Source organism: Camellia sinensis, chromosome 8 (assembly GCF_055761805.1).
Source record: "Camellia sinensis isolate YWXY chromosome 8, ASM5576180v1, whole genome shotgun sequence".
Lineage (NCBI taxonomy): Eukaryota > Viridiplantae > Streptophyta > Magnoliopsida > Ericales > Theaceae > Camellia > Camellia sinensis.
The window spans coordinates 48376953-48401890 of NC_138968.1; the positions used below are offsets into that span (position 1 = coordinate 48376953).

Below are 24938 nucleotides of genomic sequence, written 5' to 3' on the forward strand. Positions count from 1 at the left end.
GTTTTGCAGAGACACGAAATACTGGATGGGTGTATTCCCCGCTCGAGCGCAAGAAGACCCGCTCGAGTGGACAGGCAAAAATCTGGGCAACTAGTTTTGGTTTCTAAACTCAACCAACCCATAACAAACCTGCCCAACACATCCTATTACTCAAATACAAAGTAAGAAAGGATGTAAACATGATAATGATCAGCTACCAACATCCACGGACACATGTCCGGACCACTGTACAACAAGGGTAAACCCGGGATCGCTATACAATTCAACATTTATTTTCCTGTATCTGTTTAACATTTCTGGGTATTGTTCTAATCAGTTTTTCTGTCTCCATAATCACTTCTTTTTTGAATTAGGTTTGGTTTGATTTTTCTTATTTGAATTGGGTTTGGTTTCGTTTTTCTTATTTGAATTGGGTTTGGTTTCGTTTTTCTTTGTTCACCCGTAAAGATTATAATTTTTTTTTTTGGGTATAATTCTATGATGTTTTAGGCAGGGTTTTAGATATATTCTGTTTATTCTCTTTGTACTCTGTCGTTCTTTATATGAATTTGAATTTGCAAACCTGTTTGGTTTTGTTGAATTTATTGTTTGTGTGTGTGTGTGTGTGTGTGTGTGTGTTTTTTTTTTTTTTTTCCAAGAGTGCTGAGTATTTTTCATGTTGCTGTTGTCAATTATCTATTGAATTTTTCTATGAATTATTCTTCTTTTCTTAGCATAATCTTACTCTAATCATATTTTTGGTTAGTTTTATCATCTATTGATAGGGATCAACTTTCCATTTACTTCTATATTAGATTGTTGAAGTACCTAATTGAGATTTTAGACTTTGGATACCCATGTGACATGTTTAGTTGGTTTTGTCATCTATTGATAGGGATCTATCAGCTTTCCGTTTACTTCTATATTAGATTTAATTAGCGTTTCAAATATCAACAAATACATATTCAGATTTTACTTTCGATACCGACTTTTACCAATATTTTGGCCGAAGTATGATATGACTATGTTGCTAATACCAATACATATCGTTTTAATTCGACGGAGAAATGTGAGAGATTCGAGCGGCATTGTCTCGAAGAAGGTAAGGGCTTGAATTTCTTGGTTCTGGGAATGTGTGTATATATATCATATTAAATTCAAAAAAAATTATGCAATTGAATATATAAATTTAAAAAAAAAAAAAACTGAATGAGGATGCATTAAATTTTTTATTAATTGAGTTTCCAAATGAGTTTGCACACGCATCGCGTGTGCCCGGCCGCTAGTATATGTATATATATAGCTGAAGTCATTCTTGTACAACTATTTGGAATAAATTAATTTGGGTTCATATATTGGGAACACTCTGCTAATTACTTTAATAATGCTCTGCTAATTTCTCTAGTTCAATCATGGTAGCAAGAACACTCTGCTAATTACTTTAATAATGCTCATAACCTTAGTCAATTAAAGTCAAGATGAAATGATTCATAATTTCTACATTAACCCATTGCACTGCTAGAGGTCTCTAGAACTCAATTTTAACCATCTTTTGGTGCATACAGGGTTATGCCCTGCTCAGTTCTAGGTTCAACTGGATGTTCTTGGACATGCCTTCTTTGCCCCATTTCCAGTATCAAGAGGGAGAGAAATAAGCGTACTTACTACACTAAGAACATCTACTGACAAACTGAAGAATGTTATGCTTTTCTTATAATGTGTGTGTGTGTGTGTGTGTGTGTGTGTGTGTTTGCTCTATGGCACAGTAATTTCCACCTTTATCCACTTTCCACCTTTTCAGGCTGTTATATGTTTATGTTATACACGGGTGATGCTATGGTACATTTGAATGTACCATACATCAGTTATGAGGTTATGTGATTTGATATCATAACTAATATCATATAAATCATAACTATTATTATATTAACTCATAACTTAGTTATATTTAGTTATTTATACATACCATATTATTTCATAACTATCACATAACTAAATTATTTTAATAATTTAATTTTGAATTGGCAACCGGTTACACCGGTTGCCAAACATAGAGCAAAGTAAATCAGGGTAGTCCAAGGGTCCCAAGTCAGCTGGCCTCCCTCTCTTGCTCTGGACCCCGCTCTTGCTCTTCTCTTCTCCTCCCTCCTCTCTTCCACCATAGCCGAAGCTTCAGCCATTGCTGAAGACCACCAACCCCGTCGGCGTTGGGGCCACCGTTCTCTCAGTGTTGACATCTTTCTTCATAATCTCTCACTCTCTCGACGTCAAGAACTAGTTGCTTCCATTCTAATAGCTCATGTTTGTTTCTAACTCTAAACTTCATTTACATTAGGGCTTTTGATTTGAAAACCCTGAAAACCCTAACCCTTATTGAATATCTGATATTAAGTTCGGTTCTCAATGAAAATTAACATCTGTATCCAATAGCCGTGCCACTTTGATTTCAGAACTCTAACTGTGAAGAATGAATCTCTTATATTAATTTTTATTTTATCAGCTTTTTCCTTTGAATCTCTCTTATTGTTTGTTCGTCTATAAAGCACAAACACTTAAACTTAGCTCTTCTCCCATGTGTCTACATACAAACTTCTTTTTTACTTTTCATAGCTTTCTTGCTGCTAATTAATGGGTGCAGATTTTTGGGATGGTAATTTCAGACGTTGCTTTAGAGTTTAGGAGCCACACTAATATGTTTGCATTTTCCTTATATATATATATATATATATTATATGCTATTTTTTCCCATTTTGATTGTATCGAACTTGATGTTGGCGAGGTCCTTTTGAAGCATGCTTTTTATTCTTATAGTAGAATTTAGGTGCAGTAAAATTTTGTACTTCATAATTTACTGGCTTTGTAATTGATTTTGTTTTTTGTTGTGTAAGACATTCTTTTTTGTTTTTTAGGGGGAGAGGGTTAATGAAGTAGGATTCTTTCAGAACATGTTTTCATGTGTTTCTGGCAGCAGTTCACAGATTTTTTTTTTTTTTTTTTTTTCTTGTGATTCTTGGTTTTGGCATTCATCATCTCAGTTGTCCAATGCACAAGGTAAAATTTTCTGGATTGTTTATTTCATATTGTGATTGTTGGCATAAGGAGACTGTAACTGTGGTAAATTGTTTTTTTTACTGTTATCTTAAGAGCAAATGTTGTAATTAAAGTACAAATATTTCTGGTTATCATTGATGTAAGGTGGATATAATTACATTTTAAATTATGGGTAGATTTATAGACAATTATAGTTGACAAAACCCAAAACTCATTATTGACATTGAACAATTTACTGGAAATGAAATTTGTTAAATGCTAGACTCATATTTGCTTGATTGTGTGGTTGATGTTGCATTTGGCCCCAAAACTCAAAAATTTCAGTATCTATGTAACAGAATTTACGTTCCTTTTTGTAGCTGTATTAGACAATCTTTCAGTTTGGCAGTGATGATTTTTGTTTTATTGAAATTCTCTACAACTGCATCCATTTGTTGAAATCATTTTATAATGAAATTTAGTGAGCCAAGTATTGTACAGTTGATGTCTAATCGATTGCATCCCTTTTAGGAAGTAACTCCGTGTATGTTGGAAATGTGATTTAGAAGAACTTAGAGTGGAATATATTAGATTCAATATCTTTGTAGTTGCTTGATGCAAATCAAAATACAGATGATATCATATGTTTAGACATTTTATAAGATGTAACAATCAGTTTGTGTAGTTGTTTCGGATGGATAATCTCTATCATTTTAGCTTGGCTTTAGATGAATAGATATACATGCAAGGATTTTGAATTTATGGCTGTATGTTTTAGATGCCCCGTGTCTTTTTAATTAATGCTTATTTTTGTAAAATCTCATTTATCTAATGCAGCAATAAGATTTGTTCGAGTAGGCCTGGAAATCAACCTGGTTGGTCACCAGGAGCCTCCACAATGGCATGAATTGTTACTTAGGCATTAACAATTCTTGTCAAGTTATCAAATCCAAAATCTATGATTGTTTTTTTGACATTATCAATTCTAGTCAAATTGGGTATGTTAGCTACCCTCAGTTCATTTTTCTCCTTCCAACAGGCTGGCTATTTTATCAGAGTCGTTCCCTGCTGGCTAGCTTTGTAGAGCCTTTGAGGCTCTCCAAAGAGTACATTGAACCTTCCTTCTTGTGAAATCCAGCTGCATAAAAAAGCAATTCCCTTCCTCAAGATCTCTACAGCCCAAGCCATTTCAGAAGAGCACCTCCCTCCTTCAGATTCCTCCATCATCTCTCCCCGATCAAGGTATGGAACACCATCTCTCTCCTCCCCCCCTTTATGCAACCCAAAATACCCTTTATTTCCCTTTCTCCGTCTCCTCACCTCCCCAACCTGAAAAGTATTGAAAGATGATGAAGTGGAGAATCATCTGTGTAGGGGGTTGAATTTACTGTGGTGCTTGGATATTGATGGAACTCCTTCCCCATTCTGAGTTTCCCTTTTGACTTTCTCTTCATCTCCGTCACTCTGTACATGTCAAACCCATACCTATCTACAACTCTCCCATCTCCTTGGCACAGCCAAGACCCCTCCCCTTCTTCAATTTTCCTAGTTTAAACTTTTTGGAAATAGATTCATGCCTAACTTCATTTTAATAGAATCCTAAACATCACAGAATGTCTGCATATCTCACTCCTTTGATCTTTGAATCAGTTAAGGCAAAACCCCAAGCTATAGTCCAGATACAGTTTAGATTATATTAAGACTTTGCTCAACGAAAGACAGAAGTCACTATTTTTATTTGACATATGTATTCCTAGATCTTACATTTGAGCTATGAATGATGCCAGCTGAGGTGCACCAGAGTGCTGAAAACATGTGTTCTGCCCAATTTGTGAGTGAATCCTGATATAGCATAGCTTTCATAAGTTTGTGTTCAATGCTTAAGACAGACCTGAATAAGTTTGATTCGTTTTGGATAGCATTGCATTATTTGTGGCCATTGTTGATAAATTTTGGAAAAACATTCTAATATTGTTATTGTTAAGTCTAATTAGTCTTGGGTAGCATTGCATTATTTGTTGTTATTGTTATCAATTTTAGAAAAAAATATGCTAATATTGTCATTGTTGATATTGTCTGCTCAAGATTGGTCCTTCTAATACCAACAGCTACAATCATCTAGGACTAGACAGCTATAGACTCAATACAAATCAAAAAGAAAGGAACTATTACAATATTTAAACGAAAGACAAAGTATTTTCCATTTGGAGATTTTCCACTTAGACTGGCGCAACAGTGCAGCCTGGTCTTTGTGTCTCCATCACTTCCCGAAGGCTCCAACTGGCCAGAACAAAGTTGTTGTCCATGAGACTTCTTTCCTAACACGGATTAGAGTAACCTGGAAGTAGCAATAGTACACATGTGAAACAAACAAATAAGCAACACCCATAACACAGATTATAACAAAGCTGTTTAGGAGGGCTAAATCACTCAACCCACAATATTCACACTCCTCAACAAAGAATAATAGTGTTAGGGGCTTGGTTAAAATTGTGGAACAATGAGTGAGAAAAAAAAAAACTACATCAACACTCCAACAATTTATAGATCCCTTCACTCAGCCCTCACCAACAACATCCCCTGTCCAATACCAGTAATTACATAAACCTGCAATAGCACACAAGAAAAAACAATTACATTAGCACTCAATTTCTGGCTACCATCACTCAACCCACTTTTGGAGAACTCGCAACTCTCATTTATGGGCTTCATCATTCTATACCTGCAAAACAGAGATACATTAACTAGAACAATCAAAACCATCTCACTATAGAAGCTCACCACACTCAACCCTCAATAGATGCTCACCTTCACTTGACCCACAGAAGGTACCACTCCCCTCAATGTTTAAGGATTGTTGTAGGCAACCTCCACTCTTGAAGAAACCAACTATCAGTCCGCGACTGTTTGATATTTTTAAGGACAAGAGCCCTATATCTGACCATACCAATAATGCTCTGCAGAATATTCTGCTATTTCTCTCCATCCAGATCTGGTACACAGTGCAACAGAAGCCAAGTCTCTTCATGATTGTAGCTAGAGATTTGCCCAAGCAATCTCTAGCCACAACCTCAATAAGACCCAACCAATTTGTGCTCTGCCAATTAGCATTGCACTTGGTGAGCACAACAGTCCAAACCTTAGAGGAGAAAGGGCATTAGAAGAATAGGTGATCATGGTCCTCCCCATTAGCACCACACAAGGGATAGACAGGGTTAGTATAATGGAAAAGAAACAAATTATTAGGCCTCAGTAATGGGTGAAGGTTTATTCTACAACATGGTCTTTGGCATCTCTCATTTGGAGGAGACATTTAAAAGACAAGGTCAAAGGTGCTTCCGCCCCATCATTCTCATTAAAAATGTTATCAAAGAGATGATTCCTTTTTTTTTTTCTTTTTTTCTTTTCTTTCTTTTTTACACAAAAACTTTAGTTGGTTATCAAAGAGACTGCCCTTTAAGAACTTTAGTTGATTATTTTGAAGCATGTAGTTAGGAAGAACAAGAAGTTGCAAAAGCCATTGCAAATTATTAGGCCGAAGCAATCTTAGATTATCATTTTGTTATATGCTTTTTAGTAAAATTTTCATTGCCATACAAAAGAAATTAAGGAGAGAATTTTATAATGGAAAATTTTGACTTGCGAATTCAAATCATAATCTGCAATGCTACTTCTTGATGACAATTTTGATTGATGAAACTTAAGAGGGAGTAACATGCTAAAAAGTTGTGGAGGATGCTTCAAAATTTAGGGGCTTCAAATCATAATCTCAAATGCTCCATTGGTTTTTGTTCACTATTTGATGAGAGATTAATCTATAAAGATGATCCAAAAGAAAGGCTTTTGCAGATTCCATAACGTATAAGAGATTTACAAAAAAACACCATGAGACCCAAAACCAATCATTTATTTTGCGTAATAGATGCAGATTAAATTCTTGATGCAAATGGTAATATTCGTTTGGTTTATCCGTTTCTTTGTACTACCAACTGAATATTTCTATGTTATTTGTATGACTCTTAGTGCATCAAATCTTTAGTTAGTGTATGTATATTACTGAATACAACTGTATCAAATCATCCTCCCATTTTCTAATTTCTTGTTTTGTTTGTTTGTTTTTTTTTTCCTAATCGAAGATATTCTGAGTTTATTTTTCTTGTCTTTCTTCACAAGGAATTCTGATTGAAGCCCGATGGATAAATCGACTGATCCTCCAAAGCGCCCGATCACTCCATTCATTTTCTGTTGGTATTTCGTTAATATCTATTTGTATGTAGTTATATATTTATTTATTTTATTTTATTTTGCATGCATATTCGACGTTATATTTTTAGATTTACATACCCTTCAACCATGGGGAAAACCACTGGTTGTGCTTGAACATAGACATGGAAAAACGTGTTGCCTATCTATTCGACTCCAGCAGATGTATTGACACCGATGAGGATCGAAAAAATCAAGCCAGATTATTGGTAATAGAATAACCATTATGACACCAATTGTACCCACTTTTTTGTTTCTTGATCTATGTACCTTACTACCTACCACCAACAGCTACAATCATTGCATAAGCTGTTTCAATATGCGCATGGAGAAGATTATGTTCAAGACATTAGTTCGTTTGCATTTCAATGGTTGGAAGACATGCCACGCCAACACAACAGGTAATACACTACATTATCGTTCTTAATTTTTAAATAAGCATTAATGTTATAATCTCTAAGTTCATTGACTCTATTGTTACAACTACACTCATTCCTATAGCTATGATTGTGGTCTTTTCGTCATCAAATATATGCAAGGGAAACCTTTGCCTTCGGGTGTAATCAAGGTACTTACGTTTATACCCAACTGTCCACTTATCAATATCTTATGTTTTATGAAGTCTAATTTTATAATGTGAGATGTTTTTACGTACTCACTACTTTTGGCATGTAGTTTGACTATTTGCATAGGGCTCGCTTGTTACTTGATCTTGTGATATACAATCATAATTCAGCTGATATTGTTGCTGATATCGCGCAATATAAAGCTGGTGACGCTCTATTCTTTTTTATTTTTCATAAGTTCGTACAATCAATGACGTTATCACATTTCTTAAACTAGTGAACTTTGAGTTTATAACTCAACCTTTGTTATAAAATTATATTCTCAAGTGTGCTATCTTGTGCAGAACTTAAAGCTAGGGGTGAATTGAAATGGAAGTAGAGGCTATACAACTTTCGTGATCCTGAAAGAAGGAAAGATAGTGGATAAGGTTGTGGGAGCGAACAAAGACGAGTTGCTACCATTGCCAAGCACGTCAATGCCACCTAATTAATACTATTATGTTTTGATTTTTGCTTTTCAAGATGTCTGTGGACCTTTGTCATATGATACATGTTGATTTGGCTTTGCTTCATAATGGAAACATATTACTATTCATGCCTGGGTCTATCAACCTACTTCATTATTTGGATGATATTTTGCAATTATTATGTCGCTGACTTTTTATTGGAGGCAAAAAATTGTGATTGATTGATTAACGTTTTTTTTTTTTTATTCCAAAAATATTCTATGTAAAGTGGACAAAAGTTGGTGTTGATGCTTGAACCTCCTTGCAATCACTTTCCAGATTGAGCCCAGTAAGATGAAGAAACTTGTGTTTAGTCCATCCATTTTTGTCCAAGAACAAGAAAAGGTATAATTTCCTTTAATGTGACAATGATGTGTCAAAGACTATGCTATAAAGAAAAATAGTGAGAGTGGTTGATTTTGATCATAATTTCAATTGGATAGATTTCGACCATAAATTTATAATTTTATTTTAATTTGATCCAATTAATTATAATTTTTAATGTGTTTTGATAGAAAATGAATACATAAGCAACATGTGTCATGTTTTTATAACAAAAATATAAATTTATTCAACTTACTAAGTTAACTTTAACTAATTTAGTAACCATTTTTCTTCAAAAATTTTAGTTAGTGTTATCAATTAAATTAAATTGACATAAAATTTAAAACTTAAGATTAAAATTGAACAATGACCAAAACAACATAATAGACAAAATACAGAAACTATTGAGGTAATTTGGCCAAGTCTTTAGGTGGGAGAAAGTTGTTTGCGTGGGTAAATAAAATTGGTCATTGCACCAAAACACTGTCCAAGTCTCCACCACCACCCCACTGAGAAAAACTCCAAGGCATCACGTGATGGCATTGGTCACAATCTTGGCCTAAAAAAGGGCTTCTGTCTGCCCATCCAAAGCACAAAAAAAGACAAAAGAAATAAAGAAAAGAAAGAGGGCCTGTCACCTTTCTCTATCCTTTTCATTGCTGTAAAAGGCCAAGACCCTAGATTGAGAAGGGTGTACCAACTGAACTCTTCAGGGTGAAAAAAATAAAATTCTCAAATCATAGAACATCTATGATAAAATTAAACCAGAGGTTGACAGCAACAAGGCATGTTGCCAATTAGTTCCAATTGACGTTTTGATGGCAAATGCTGTTGTGCAAAGAATTGTCAGAGCTAAAGACCCAGATTGTTTGGCCATTTTCAAGAGAATATTTTATGGGAAAAGACAATCGAATAATGGCATTCAATTTTCTATATGCACTTGCTGTTGCGCATTTGCTTCGAAAATGAGTGAAAACACTAAACAAAATGGCTTCATAGCCTTTGCTAGAAATTTATACAAAACAAATATCCATCAAAATACTAACAGATTTAAGTCCATACAGCAAAACAAATATCCATCAACCATCGTTTAAGAGTATTTATACAAAACACTAACAAATTTAAGTCCTCAAAAATTTTTTAAAAAAAATCTTAGTTTAGCTCCCAATATCACCCGCTCGATCATAGCAACTATTACCCACAGCAACACCTGCAAAAACAAATTATATTGTCGTTAAGGTTTGTTCACTTGAAATTTATGATTCAAATCATAACAAATTGAATTTTGATATATTGGTCATTACACACTCTTTTGTGATTTTGTTTTCGTAAATTATTTATTTTCATAATCAAGTTGTAAACATCATAATTAGTTATGACATCTAAATGTTCTAGCTAAAATCTATCTTGGCATATCAAGAAATTAGAATTAAGCAGCCACACATAAAAGATGCCATAAAAGTAATCACCTAGACTACAGGGACAACTTACATTTTAAGCAAATCTCAAAAAGTGTATTTGTAATTTACCCACATATATATCAAATCAGATACATCACCAAGGTACATCAAAGGATGACACTTCATATGTGTTGCGGTTTTCTATGAATTGGGAATACCACATAGAATTACTCTTTTCAAGGTCCAGGTTCAAAATCTTTATAGTGCAAACAATCTTTAGATCCATACATAACATGATGAATACTCTTTTTCACACAATAACACATCATTATATATATTTTCATTAAATAATTACACATGATTATTGAGTCAAGCTATGTTATATTCTCGATTAATTAAACTATAAACAAGTGTCTACTCAATTCAGTTTATTATGGAGATGGGGTGGTTGCTATGCTGGTGGGCACAACAGCCACTGCTGTACTGCCAGCAATCAAAGAATGTAACCTATTCAAATCCACAACCCAACACACACACACACACACACACACACACACACACACACACACACACACACACAAATCAAAAACATTAAAATTAACATTAACATACACTACTAATCAAAAACATTAAAAAAGAAAAGAAAAGAAAAAAGAAAAAAAGAAAAAAAGAAATAAATAAACCCTAAACAATTACGATAAATATGACAATGTTTATCTATTGTGACCATTCAATTACCTTGAAGTCCTGAGCAATTTCATGGACAAGCCTCTTGAATGGAAGCTTCAAGATCAGGAGCTCAATACTCTTTTGGTACCTACAAATTTCACTACACATCAATTAATTAAGATAACAAAGAATCTAAAAAACACAAGAATTGTTATAAATATAATAACCATAATTCAAGCTTTAATTCACTAAGTAGAGAAAAATTTACTTGCCTAAAGAGGTGCCTTCCTAGTTGTAGGTACTTATGATCAAGAAACATAAATACTGCTTATAAATCTACTAATTAAAGCTAAGAATTAACTACAAAATAGAACTAGAGAAAGAAGACAGCAACATAATCAACAGCAAATGAATCCAACAGAATTCATGCCCATGCTTCTTTAGAATTTTATGACTCTAGTAGGACTTAATCCACAACAGAATTAAGGGATAGACAATCAAAATTGACACTATGCACTATTTCACCTGAAATCTAAATAGTTGTAACTTGCAATAGAAATATGGTGTGCCAGCAAAAATATAACATGGAAAATTAAAAGCATTTAGAGTATATTCACTACTTAATGTTTGTGATAAATTAAGTTTAGCATCTAAAAATTTGAAAATACAAATTTATCCAAAACTAAAAAATAAAAAATTCAAAATAAAAAAGCTCCTTTCTATATACATATCTATATCTAAAAGGAAAGGCCAAAATTGAGGTAGATGTCACATTTTTTTTTTCCCTTCCAAAATATCCTCATGTAATTGCCCAGATCAAAACGTCCTGTAACTAATGAAATCCAAATTCAGATTGAGATCAAAATTTATAACCTGTAATAGCACACCACACACCACTAGTATAGTATAGTATACATATAAACAAATTGACATAAAAATGAGTAATAAAAATCGAAATTAGAGGGATTTGAAAATACCTAGCAGCATAAGAATGCTGAATCGTGTAGTAGCCGGCATGGTGACCCAAGTCTTCGGCGGAAACGTCGAGGTCAGCAAAATTGGGAAACTTGAAACGCTTCTCGACGATCCTGGGAGCGACAGGCACAACAGAGACATCATTGGGATCGACGATGTTGATGGACTCCTTTGGGAAGAAATTGAGCTCTCTGATCAACTTCTCACCCTGAAGCGACGGAAGCCTCGCATTTGATGGTATGCGAAGAGTCACTGAACCCAAAGAACAGAGAAGAAGGAAAGGAGAAACCAATTATACACAAACCGAACCCTTCATCTCTTATCTCTCTCTCTATCCCTCGGGGGGAACTCGATTGGGGATTTTGGTTGAAGAGATTGGGGATTTTGGGTTTTTTGGGAGCGGGAATGGAAAAAAAATGGGGGGGAACCGAGTGTGAATGCAAAATATATATATTTATTTTCACCACAAATCAATATCTCAACAGTAAAATGGCTCCTTTTTTTTTTTTTTTTTTTTTGTGACGACAATAAAATTTATTTTTTGTTAAAATATTTTTTTATAGTTAATGAATTTTTTATTTTATTTTTCATTTTCTTTTAGTTACTAAGATTGAAAATTTATTTGTTTCATTTTTATTTTAATGAATAAAAAAATTATTACTATTTTGTTTATTTGGCAAAAGTAGGGGTAATATTTTAATGAAAAATATTTTCTATTAAAATAAAGTTATTTTTTTTTGTAGGAGTTTGACGCTCGAGCGGGGCGACTTTTATATAAGTCCGAGATCCGACTTTTGGATCACTTTTTCAACTCCTTTTCTCTCTCTTACTTTTCAAAATCTCCATTTGAGAGCTCCTCTCACTAGAACCTCAACTTCTCTCTAGGTATTGATCTAGCTAGGGTGTATTCCTCACCTTTGGTCTTTACAAAAGTTGGGTTGATCGTCGAGGGCTTTGCATTGATCCGAAAATTTCGAGTTTTGGAGCACGTTGAGTTTCGTCACCTTCTTTCCTTGAGCTCCGAATTTGAGGTAGGGATATCCTACTCCTCTTTATGAGTTTTGTCTTTAAATTTTGGCATTTCAATATGTTGGGTGTTGTTGGGTAATTTTGAGAAAGTTCGGGCCTTTGTGTAATTTTGCAAATGTTGGGGTTTTAATCATATAAGACCTAAATGCATGTTTGGCATGGAAAAGTGAAATTAATGTTAAAACATTAATGAAAATGGAACCTAAGGGTTGTGATGTTAATTATGGGATATGCCCTAATTACATTGGTTAATTAATTTGTATAATTAATTGTTGGAAATGAGGAATTGTATTGAGAATGTTGAAATCGGGAATGTATGGGACTAAAGGGTGTGGTTGGATCATTTATTGCTCACCAAATTGAAATGTCGATTTAATATCCATTTTGTGCATTTATCTTCTATCTAGAAATAACTGCGTTGGGCTATCGGTGGAGGATAGTCTTGATTGTTGCAGACAATGCATGATGATTAGGCAAACTAAAACTAATCGAATGAATGTGTCATAGAGTATGACGGTGAATTGAATACATTAATTCTATGTATTGATTGATTGTGTATAGAACCCTTGTGTTTATATGCTTTGTGTGTAGAGGAGGAGATGGGGGATGTACTCCGCGGTTTAGGGGAAGATGGGGGATGTACCTCTAAACCGGATAGGATTGGGAGGAGATGGGGGATGAACTCCGTAGACACAGCTCATATGCTTGTCTAGAGAAGTGAAGATACAGCTCATAGGCTTATCTTTGAGAAGTGTAGATACAGCTCATATGCTTGTCTAGTGAAGTGTAGATACTGTAACGCCCTCAAAATAAACCCATTATATATATATATCATTGACATACATTATTTAATGAAAACATTTTATTAAATTGTTCATCAGAGTATTACTAAATAAAAGCATCACATGTAACATCGAATAAAATGCCCTACAGGCTTACATCTTTCCAAGCCAACACTTGGATACAAAAATATGAGTTCTAACTCAATACAAGAAAAGCCCTAGGCTTGAATGTTTACATGTATTAATAAATAAAGACAATTAACTAAAGATAGTCTTCTTCAAAATCCAGAAGCCAAACCCTCCCAAGCTAAGTCCTTGGAGGTAGCTTATCACCTGAACCTGAAAATGATATTCCCATAAAGGGTGAGCCACAGCCCAGTAGAAATATACTAAACCACATATAAGCAATGAATAAAGCAATAGCATTCAACAGATGGTTAACCAAGATAATCAATTACTTCATTTTACAGTCTCCTGACACTATGGTCTAAGATACGTTTTACTTTCCAATTTTATCAACATGGCTCAGAACCTGGCCAAACTTACAACAGTGAATTACATATATCATATTCACATCCTTCCAATATCAATAAACAAATGAGACTCAAGCTCAAATCAAAACACTTCATACTTCCAGATTGATACACATTTTAGTGCTGTATCAATAAAACACTTCTATATAAATAAGCACACATAAAAGTGATGCTAATGGAGTCCATCCCCTATCTCCTCCCAAACAAAATCCGGTTTAGAGGTCCATCCCCTATCTTCCCCTAAACCGTGGAGTACATCCCCTATCTCCTCCCACACAAAACAATGTATGCAAATGCAATGCTCAATCAATACACGTATTTTCTGTATCAATGCAATTGTCAAAATTAATGACTTAATCAATGTGATTAGTTTCAGTTATTCCTAATCCACATGCAATGTCTACAACAATCACGACTATCCTCCACCGATAGCCCAAAACAGTTATTTCTAAACTGAAAATAACTATGTCAACAATTCAATAAACAAATGATTCAAATTATCCAACTACGCCATTTAATCAATGAATTCCCCAATTCCATGAATTTAACCATCTTTTCCCGATTCCATGAATTAATTATACAAATTAATTTAATAGTACAACTAGGGTTTTTCCCAAAAATTTACCAAAGTATCCCCAACATATCAAAATACCAAAACTTAGGACAAAACCTATAAAATGGAGTAGGAAATCCCTACCTCGAAGAAATAACCCCAAAAGAGAAGATGGAGATGAATGCCCAAACTCCAAAGTGCTCCAAACTACCAACAATTCAGATTAAATGGAAGCCCTAGACCCACTCTATCTTTTTAATGAAGGATCTAGGGTAGAAACACACCCTATGTGGATCAAATCTAAGAGAGAAGGTGAGTAGGGAGAGAGAGAAGTCGAACCTAGGGTTTAGAACCAAAAAGAATAAGAAAAAGACTGATCAAATCCCGCTGCTGCGAATATATACTGGACAGGCTCGCTCGAGCGAAGACTTGGTCGCTCGAGCGACCAGACACAGAGAAACAACGCTCGAGCCAAGGAAGCCTTGCTCGAGCCAACAACTCAAAAGCTCGCTCGAGCGAAAGAAAGCTCGATCGAGCGAAGAACTCAAACCCTCAGGTCTGCAACAAGACACACGCTCGAGCGAAGAACTAACTAACTCGCTCGAGCCAAGAATGCAAAGCTACAGGTCCAAACCAGATGCAAACTCTCGCTTGAGCTACCAAACCCTAGCTCGAGCGAAGAACCAAAAACAACAGCTCGCTCGAGCGTCAAACTCCTCGCTCGAGCGAAGATCTAAAATTCTGGACAGCAACACTTGATTCCTAAACCCAACCAACCTGAAACAAACCTGCCCAACACATCCTATAATTCCAAATGAGAAAATAAGGGACAACAACAACCATCATACAATAACAGAATCTACGGAACCTATGTCCGGACACAATAGTCAAATGGGAAAAGACCGGGGTCGCTATAACCTCCCCCCCTTCAAAGAATTTCGTCCCCGAAATTAAGCATAAATTTTTTGAAAACAGTTTTTTTTTTATTAGACAGTTCATTAGTAAACATCTTGACCCAAAACTGGTCATTTCATCTCTTTATCAAGAGGCATCACACAATATACAAAATAACATGTATTTCAGCCTGTATCATTATTATGCTTTCTTTCTTTCAATGTTGACAATTCTCATATCATATTCAATCGCATGATATATATAACCCACTCAACAATGTAATCAACATATGCAATATTACACTAAACTTCTATAATGAAGCAAGTTTCAAGATACACCCATTTACCAAAACATACTCAATGTTTTACAACTTAAAACATATGTAAGGCTCTTAAGTTCAACAATATTACAAAATTTAAATACAAGATTACAAATCAATAAACATGTCCGGGTATTTTTCGCGAACTTCCAACTCACGTTCCCAAGTGGCTTCCTCCACTCCGTGATGTTTCCACAAAACTTTGACCAAAGGGATGGTTTTGCCTCGCAAAACTTGGTCCCGCCTATCCAAGACTCGAACCGGTCTCTCCTCATATGATACATCCTCATCAACCACTAAATCAGTCCAATCCAACACATGTGATGGATCCGGCTCATACTTCCGAAGCATACTCACATGGAACACATCATGTACTCCGGACAACTGTGGTGGCAAAGCTAAACGATAGGCAGCCTCGCCAATCCTCTCAAGGATCTCAAACGGACCAATGAACCGAGGGGACAACTTCCCGCTCTTCCCAAATCTCATCAAACCCCGTCTAGGTGATATCTTCAGAAAGACATGATCACCCACCTCAAATACCAAAGGTCTCCTCCTACGGTCAGCATAAGATTTCTAACGACTCTGTGCTGTAACCAGCCTCTTACGGATAAGCTCAACCTTCTCCGTCGTTTCCCTCACCAACTCCAGACCCAACAGAGGTGTATCACCCACCTCAGCCCAACAAACAGGAGATCTACACGGTCGGCCATACAAGGCCTCAAATGGTGCCATACCGATACTAGCCTGGAAACTGTTGTTGTAGGCAAACTCCACCAACGGCAAGTGCCTCTCCCACGATCCACTAAAGTCTAGAACACAACCCCGAAGCATATCCTCAAGGATCTGAATAGTACGCTCGGACTGCCCATCAGTCTGAGGATGGTAAGCCGTGCTAAAGGTCAACTTAGTGCCCAAGGCACTCTGCAAACTCTGCCACAACCTGGCGGTAAAACGAGGATCTCTATCTGAGATGATCGTCACTGGGACCCCGTGCAACCTCACTATGTCCCGAATGTACAAGTCGGTAAGATGATCTACCGAATCTCTCACGTGCATAGGAATGAAGTGCGCTGACTTAGTCAACCGGTCTACAACCACCCAAATAGCATCACTACCCCGTTGAGTCCTCGGAAGACCCATAACGAAGTCCATAGTGACGTGCTCCCACTTCCACTCGGCAATAGGCAAGGGTTGCAACAAACCCGCTGGCCTCTGATGTTCGGCCTTCACTTGCTGGCAAGTAAGGCACTTAGATACAAAAGCTGCCACATCTCTCTTCATGCCCCGCCACCAAAACTGGCGACCCAAATCCTGATACATCTTAGTGCCTCCCGGATGCACCGCAAGGCGTGAATGATGGAACTCTCGGAGTACCTCCTCTCGGCAAGGCTCCGGCACAAACAGACGGTCTCGGTATCTCACACTCTGGTCGGAATACACCGTCAAACCCTTCTCTACCTTCCCACCGGAAATCTTCTCACGGAGAGATTCTCCCTCAAGGTCACCTCTCTGAGCCTCTAACACTCGAGTCACAAGTGTAGGCTGTGCAACAACAGAAAATAAGGCCGCAGCCTCAGCGGATTCGCCCAGAAGTAAGTCAAACTCCCCAAGTGCACCCAACATTTCCCATTCTCGGATGGCTATACTAGCTATGACACCAACAGGTTTTCTGCTAAGAGCATCAGCCACCACATTGGCCTTTCCCGGATGATAATGCAACTCAAAGTCATAATCCTGTATGAACTCCATCCACCTCCTCTGCCTCAAGTTCAAATCTTTCTGTGTAAACAAATATTTCAGACTCTTATGATCCGAGAATACCTCGAATTTCTCACCATAAAGGTAATGCCTCCAAATCTTCATGGCAAATATCACAGCTGCTAACTCTAGATCATGCGTAGGGTAATTCTGCTCGTGAATTTTCAACTGACGTGAGCCATAGGCAACTACTTTCCCTTCTTGCATCAACACACAACCCAAACCCTCTCGTGAGGCATCACAATAAACCGCATAACCCAACCCTCTCTCCGGAATAATCAACACCGGAGCGGTGGTCAATCTAACTTTCAGCTCTTGGAACGACTTTTCACAAGTCTCACTCCACACAAACTTGACTCCCTTCCGAGTCAGCCTAGTCAACGGTGACGCTAATCTGGAGAAATCTTTCACAAACCGACGGTAATACCCAGCTAATCCCAAAAAACTGCGAATCTCAAATATACTCTTAGGCTGTGCCCAATCATGTACTGCCTCTACCTTGGATGTATCAACAGACACTCCTTCCTCGGATACCACGTGGCCTAAGAATTTGACTTCCCTCAGCCAGAACTCACACTTCCCAAACTTGGCATACAGCCTATGGGCTCTAAGTAACTCAAGCACCACCCTCAAGTGTGCCTCGTGCTCCTCCTCAAAAGGCGAATAGATAAGGATGTCGTCCACAAAAACAACTACAAACCGATCCAAGAATTCCCGGAAGATCCGATTCATCAAGTCCATAAAGACTGCCGGTGCATTGGTGAGCCCGAATGGCATTACCAGAAACTCATAATGGCCATACCGCGTACGGAATGCCGTCTTCGGAATATCCGCTTCCCTGACCCTCAACTGGTGGTAACCCGATCTCAAGTCTATCTTAGAGAAACAACGGGAACCCTTCAACTGGTCAAACAGGTCATCTATACGGGGCATAGGGTACTTATTCTTGACCGTGGCCCGATTCAACTTCCGGTAATCTATACAGAGTCTCAAAGCACCACCTTTCTTTTTAACAAAGAGGGCCGGTGCCCCCCACGGCGAAACACTAGGACGAATAAAGCCCTTATCTAGCAACTCCTGGAGCTGAATCTTCAACTCAACTAACTCGGCTGGGGCAAAACGATAAGGTGACATAGAAATCGGCGCCGTGCCGGGCACTAGGTCAATAGAGAATTCAATCTCCCGGTGCGGTGGCAAACCAACAAGATCCTCGGGAAAGACATCCGAGTACTCACAAACCACCCTTGGCAACACAATCTGAGTCTCATCATCCTCACTAATCGAAAGGTTAGCAAGTAGACCACTAAGCTCACTCCGTCCTCATGGAATGTATCCCGGTGGCAACACATTACCAACCCGGTCCCCCAGAAAATGAAAATACTCTCCGCTCACGGTACAACAAGTGACCCTCTGGCGGTAGCAATCAATAACTGCCCGGTATGACGATAACCAGTCCATACCCAAAATGACATCGAAACCCCTCATAGGCATAACTACAAAGGAAAATGGGATTCTATGATAATCAACCTCAATATCACAACCCCTAACACCTTGTTTCAAAATCAATTCACCCACAAGAGGTGACACTACACATATAGGAGATGCTAACTGTGCTAACTCCAACTCCAAAACAGATGCAAATGCAGCAGACACAAAGGAATGAGATGCACCCGTATCAATCAAAACATTAGCAACCGAGTTGCAAAACAAAAAGGTACCTCTCACAACTGATGGTGCTGGCACAAGATCCTGCGCGGTAACAGCATACACGCGCCCAGACGACCTCTGATCAACCTGCTCAGCTCTAGGTACATAAGATTGCTGCACTGACTGGGACGATGAAGCCCCCTGATTGGCCCTCGAGGCCTGACCCGACTGAGCTGGCTGCTGCCCCTGAATCGGCCTCAAACCAGATGCACCAGGTGTGCCACCCAACTGCGGGCAATACCTCTTCATATGCCCTGGCTGACCACACTGATAACACGAGAGTGGCTGGCCTCTACCCTGACTCTGGCTCTGAGATCGAGCCGAAGATGATGCTGCTCTCTGAACTCCTCCCCTCTGAGGACAAACTGGAGACTTGTGGCCCAGCTGGCCACACTTAAAGCAGGTAATGTCTCCCTGACTACCTTTCCCTGAACTAGCACTCGGTACAGGAAAAGTCGATCTAGAAAAGCTACCCTGAGACTGCTGGGGATTAAAACCCTTCTGTCTCCTACCATCACTCTGACCATCCTGACTCCTCTTGGAGCCCTTCTGTCCTTCCTCCTCCTCCTCCTGCATCATGATCTCCATATGGGCTGCTGCATCAACCATACGCCCATAATCTCGAATCATAGTACCCCCAACTCTCAGCTTGAGGCCACGCCTCAACTTCTTCTCAAACTCAATACAACGGCGTTCCTCAGACGCCACCAACTCAGGTGCAAACCTGGACAAACTAGTAAATGCAGCCTCAAACTCGGCCACTGAAGAACTTGCCTGCTTAAGCTGACAAAACTGGTCTCACAGTTTCTCCCTGACTGCTGGAGATAAGAACTTCTCCTGGAAAGCATTCACAAAAGCCTCCCACGTACCTCCTATACGCCCCTTAGTAAACTTCCACCACTGACCCGCATCCCCCTTCAACTGGAAAGATGCCAAGGTCACTTTCAACCCTTCGTCTTCGATGCCAAGCATCTCAAACGTCTTCGTTGTCTGTTCGAGCCATTCATCTGCCTTAAGTGGCTCTTTAGGATCACCCACAAATTCATCCGGATTAGACCGGAAGAACTCCCTCTTCAGAAAGGAAGGTCCTGCATCTGTAGCAACTTCCCGAGCTTGATTCTCAGCTCTGAGAATGCCTACTAACTCCCTGAATGCCCCTGCTATCTCTCGGGCTAGAGCGCCCATAGCCTGCTGGCCTGCTGGCTCGGCCACATCGGCCTGGCCAACTCCCTCCTGGACTACCGGAATCTCCTCCGGCACAGGCACCTCCTGCCTACCTGTAGACACCCCATTTTTGACCGTCCTCAAGACTTGGACGTCACCGTTTGAACACTCGGTGATTATCCATGTTTGTGTTCGTTTGGAGTTCCCGGAGGTCTCGGCTCGCGCGCCTTGCCTCGGGATCCCCGAACTCGACCGTTTAGTGTCTGGTTTTGCACCAAACACTTGCATCTTGCCTTTGAGAGGCAGGGTGGGGCTTGTAGACCATCCCCACCCATCACCGGCAGTGGCTAGAGGCCACCGGCTGGTGTTTGCTGCCACCAGCAATGTAGTTTGCCGGCCGGCACTATTTGTTGCCGGTCAGCACTTTTTTGTGCCGGTCGGCACTCCTTTTGGCCAAGATGGCATTTTTGGCCGGCCGATTACTGTTCATCTGCTTTTGCAGATATTTTTAGACAGCTGTATTGCTTTTGCTCCCCTCCATACACGTGTATGGAGGGATCTCCCTCTTGCAAAGCTTGTCTTGTAAGCTTTACAAGAGGCATATAGAGAGGAGCTCTCTCTAAGGCAAAGGAGGCTTTTAGACATTTTTGAGAGAGAAAAATACAGACCAAGCTCTGGTTTTTCTAGGGTTAGGGTTAGATATACACCTTCTATCTCTCTTTCCCTCTTATTTTGCACACTAGGTGTTTTGTGTCTCACTATTGCACACAAACACCTAGTGTTTCACCTTCCTCTTGGAGCTGAGGTTCTAAGGGCTTGTTCTTGAGTTTCTTGACTGGTTTGGAGCCAAAGGAGGCCATTGGAGCATCTTTGTTGAAGAAGGCATCAAGGGTGAGATTCTAGTCCCTTTTTTCCCCCTTTTTTGCATTGATTTTATACCTATCTTAGAACTGTTTTTGTGCTTATTGTATAACATAAAAAAGTTCTGTTTTTAGGCCCTCTTTATTGTTTATTAAGAGTGTTTTGTTATTTGAGGGTTGTTGACCACCCTTAGGCCTCAAAAGGCCTCATTTTGAGCCATTTTGTGCTAGCTCCGAGATTTTGGTGTTGAGGTCTCTTCACCACTGAAATCTTGAGGGATTTCAGTGGTGAAGATGATGCTTTGAAGTCCCAAGAAGGAGAGGGCCACCCCCTCTCCTTGTTGTCCTTGAAAAGGGCACATTTTGGCCTCCTAAGGAAGCCTATGCTTGAGTGTGTGTTGAGCATGTTTGGTTTGTTTTTCATGCTTATATATCCATGATATAACATGATTTCAAGTTGGTTTTGGAACTCCATGCATGCTTAGCATAGTTGCCATGTAATGCCTTATTTGTGCCTTAACATGTTCTAGGTTGTTAGCCTTTGTTGGAGCATGTTTTAGGCTTGTATTTGTGAAGATTATATGCTTATTTTGCCATGTTTTAGATCTGTCCATAGTCGTTTGGGTCGATTTTAGCATGTATTATACATCCCTTTCGTATTTGGGCTTGTTGGCCTTGAGTATGTGCATGTGTAGCATGCCATCTTTGCATTGTTTTGGTAATTTGGGATCATCCTATATGCCATCTCAGTCCCATTTCCATGCTTGTTTGATTGCCTTGCATGTCTCTTTAATGCTTTGAAAGCATGTGTTGCAATGCTCCATGTTTTGGCCATGGTGTATGCCTTTATATTTGGGCCATTTAGATGCCATCTAAAGAGTCCTTTAACCTTGTTTTAACGTGCTATAAACCTGTTTTTGGTCGCTTAATGCATGCCTTGTTTGGTCTTGTTAAGTGTAGTTCAATGCCTCATTGATTTGCTTTGAACACTTAGGCCATTTGTTGCATGCTTGACTCGATTTATAACTTGATTTGGCATCATTTTATAATATGATTTTAGGGCTCATGTCGCATGCTAATTGTCCATGTTTGCCCCTTTCAAGTGTGCTTGAATGTTGCTTGATTTATGCCCAAGTGTAGGCCTTCCATCATGTGTATGTGTGCATGTGTTTTGGCTTCTTGTTTTGGTCATTTTGGCCACTGCTTTAGGCCTTATTAGAGTTGCCTAATTCATGTATAAGACCATCTTGCCATCCATTTGCATTGTCTCATGCATGTTTGCATGATTGCATGAGTTCATTACCATGTCATGTTGCATTCCTAGCTTGTATGCCTAGGTTGCATTGCATCTTACACGCATTCCTTGTTCCTTGAATGGGTGATAGGGATTGGGAGTTTTGTTTGATTGGTTTGCATACATTTGAAACCAAAATTGCATACTTGGTTCCTTGGGCCATCATGCATGGAAATACGTGATTGGTGGTCCGAGAACCGAGGCACATGTCCCTTTGAGTCATCACAATGATAAGAGACATGATTGGTGCATACATGCCTTAAATTGTGTTGCCATGCTTTGTTTTGCCCTCTGTTGCTGTGAGTTGCAGGTTCTGCAGGAATACTCTGCCGACCGGCAGTGTAATGTGCCGACCGGCACACTTTTCTCTGCCGACGGACCCTATTTTGTGCCGATGGACATACTACACTGCCGGTGGAAGTTTCATTCGGCCGGTGGTACTCCTCTCTATCCAAGGGATCAGTCCTGAGGCTTTGACAGCCTCCAGAGGAGGAAAGGAAGGAAAACAGAGGCAGCCCATGCATGGTGGCGCGCTTCCCGAGGCGTTTTCCTGCTTTAATTAATTTATTTAATTTGTTAATTAAATTATTTAATTTGTAATATTAATTAGCTTGTGTAGTTAATTAATTTGTAATATTTATTCGGTCCCTTCGAGCGAGGGCAAATCTGTAATAAGTGTGCGTGAGTGTGTGTATGTCTTCCAACCTCACGTCTTTCTTCCCTTTTATTTACCTGCTTATGATGGTAGATTAGGGCACGTTTAATTCGGCATACCTTATGCTATGCATGTGTGCATCCATGCATTTGTATTGCATGCATTAGGCTCGGTACATCACGCTAACTGCATCAATACTTCAATTCCCAAACTAAATACGTGATAATTGTGCATTTTCACATACCATGTTTAGGATAGCCGAGCCTATTCTAGCAACATTTTGTATGCGATGCATTAGGCACTTAACATGGACTTGGATCATGCATGTTTGCTAACAAGTTCTCTGTTTTGGCACGGAGTACGATGTAAGTATTTATGCTTTAGCATATCGCATGAGTGTGAATGTTGCCATGACAGCATGCTTAACATGTGGCTAGATGCTTATGTGTTAAAACTGTTTTGAATGCCTGTGGGTGAAGGTTGGATTGTTTGAGTTGGAAAAACTCATTGAAATCCGTGTTTTTTAGCCTACTTGCGAGTAGCAAATTTCAAAGCGTTTTCAAAATAAACGGATATGCAATGTTTCTTTCTAAATTAGGCAATCTAGTCTATACTTGTTTGCTGCGCGCATAACATAGTAATTCTAGGCTAATAATTGGTACAAGAACACGTAAAGTTTTCAAAAACGGATATCACGGTTAGTAGAGGCCGGTCTTCGAACCGGGCGAAAGGGGGTGCTCATAGCTGACCTTCCCCGATCGTACCCAAGCTCCCGAGCCGAGACAACTCCGGTGATGACGGACATGTGGCCTTCGGCACCGAGTCAGGATTTCCTAAATTCTCCCATAAAAAAATATTTAGGTGGCGACTCTGTATCTGGCAAAGCAGTCCATGTTTGGCACTACTTTTTCACAAATCTGTTTCTCAAAACGATTTGCCAGATTTGGACTCTTTTGTTCAGATTAAGAACCGTGACACAAATCGAGTCCGAACTGTAGCACGAGGCCCGCGGGCGCGTCTACAGTTTCTGGCGACTCTGCTGGGGATTTTTAGAGAGTTTGTCTCGAACTCGTGATATCCTGTTTTGACTTCATTTATGTGTTTCTTTGCATTGCATGTGCATTGGTGCGCCTAGGAACACAGTGTTTGCCATCTGCCATTCCTGAACGGTTTGCCGGAGGCTTGTCTTGTCAAGGCATGTCCATAAGGCTGACCGGCTATGGGCTCTGACAGCATGGGAACACAAACCCCGGTTTACCGGGGCACCCTTTTGACCATTCGACCTAGTGCATATTCGGATCCATAGTGACCATTCCAAGCTAGGACAGGGTGCTTACCCGATGCTAAGTTGTTTGAAACCGCTGTGTGCGTAGTGAAACCCTAGCTCCTGACAAAATAGGACAGGGAAACCCTACCCCAACATAGGGGTGTTTTGTTCTCTTTACTTGCTATGTGCTTTTAGAGTGTTGCTCTACAGGAACGCACATGTCAGTTTGCAAGTTTGAGTATCAAACCTGGGGACACCAGTATCAGTATCAGTTGTGAGAATCAGTTATCCGCGGGTATCGGTTCAGTTTTCGGGAACAGTGACTTCTGGGAACAGTGATCGGCAGTAGGGTACAGTTGTTTGGCTACACCCGTGTTTGATCAGTTTGGGCTGAAATGCTGTCTGTTT

At 39.0% G+C, this 24938-nt stretch overlaps 1 protein-coding gene across 10 annotated transcripts; it reads left to right on the plus strand.

The window, feature by feature from the left end:
* Positions 1–2021: 2021 nt before the first annotated feature.
* On the plus strand, positions 2022–8433 carry LOC114319358 (uncharacterized). 10 transcript variants are annotated; one of them, XM_082882589.1, is made up of 6 exons: positions 3037–4840; positions 7183–7257; positions 7344–7481; positions 7564–7673; positions 7774–7840; positions 7948–8433. In XM_082882589.1, the coding sequence occupies exons 3-6, from the start codon at positions 7398–7400 to the stop codon at positions 8113–8115; spliced, it is 429 nt and encodes a 142-aa protein (XP_082738715.1). In that variant the 5' UTR covers positions 3037–4840; positions 7183–7257; positions 7344–7397; the 3' UTR covers positions 8116–8433. The 10 variants fall into 10 exon arrangements, 9 of the variants coding, with proteins under 9 accessions (XP_082738709.1, XP_082738715.1, XP_082738716.1 ...); XM_082882590.1 differs by having other exon boundaries at positions 3037–4251; XM_082882586.1 differs by having other exon boundaries at positions 3042–4251; positions 4767–4840; positions 7183–7481.
* The last annotated feature ends 16505 nt before the right edge of the window (positions 8434–24938 follow it).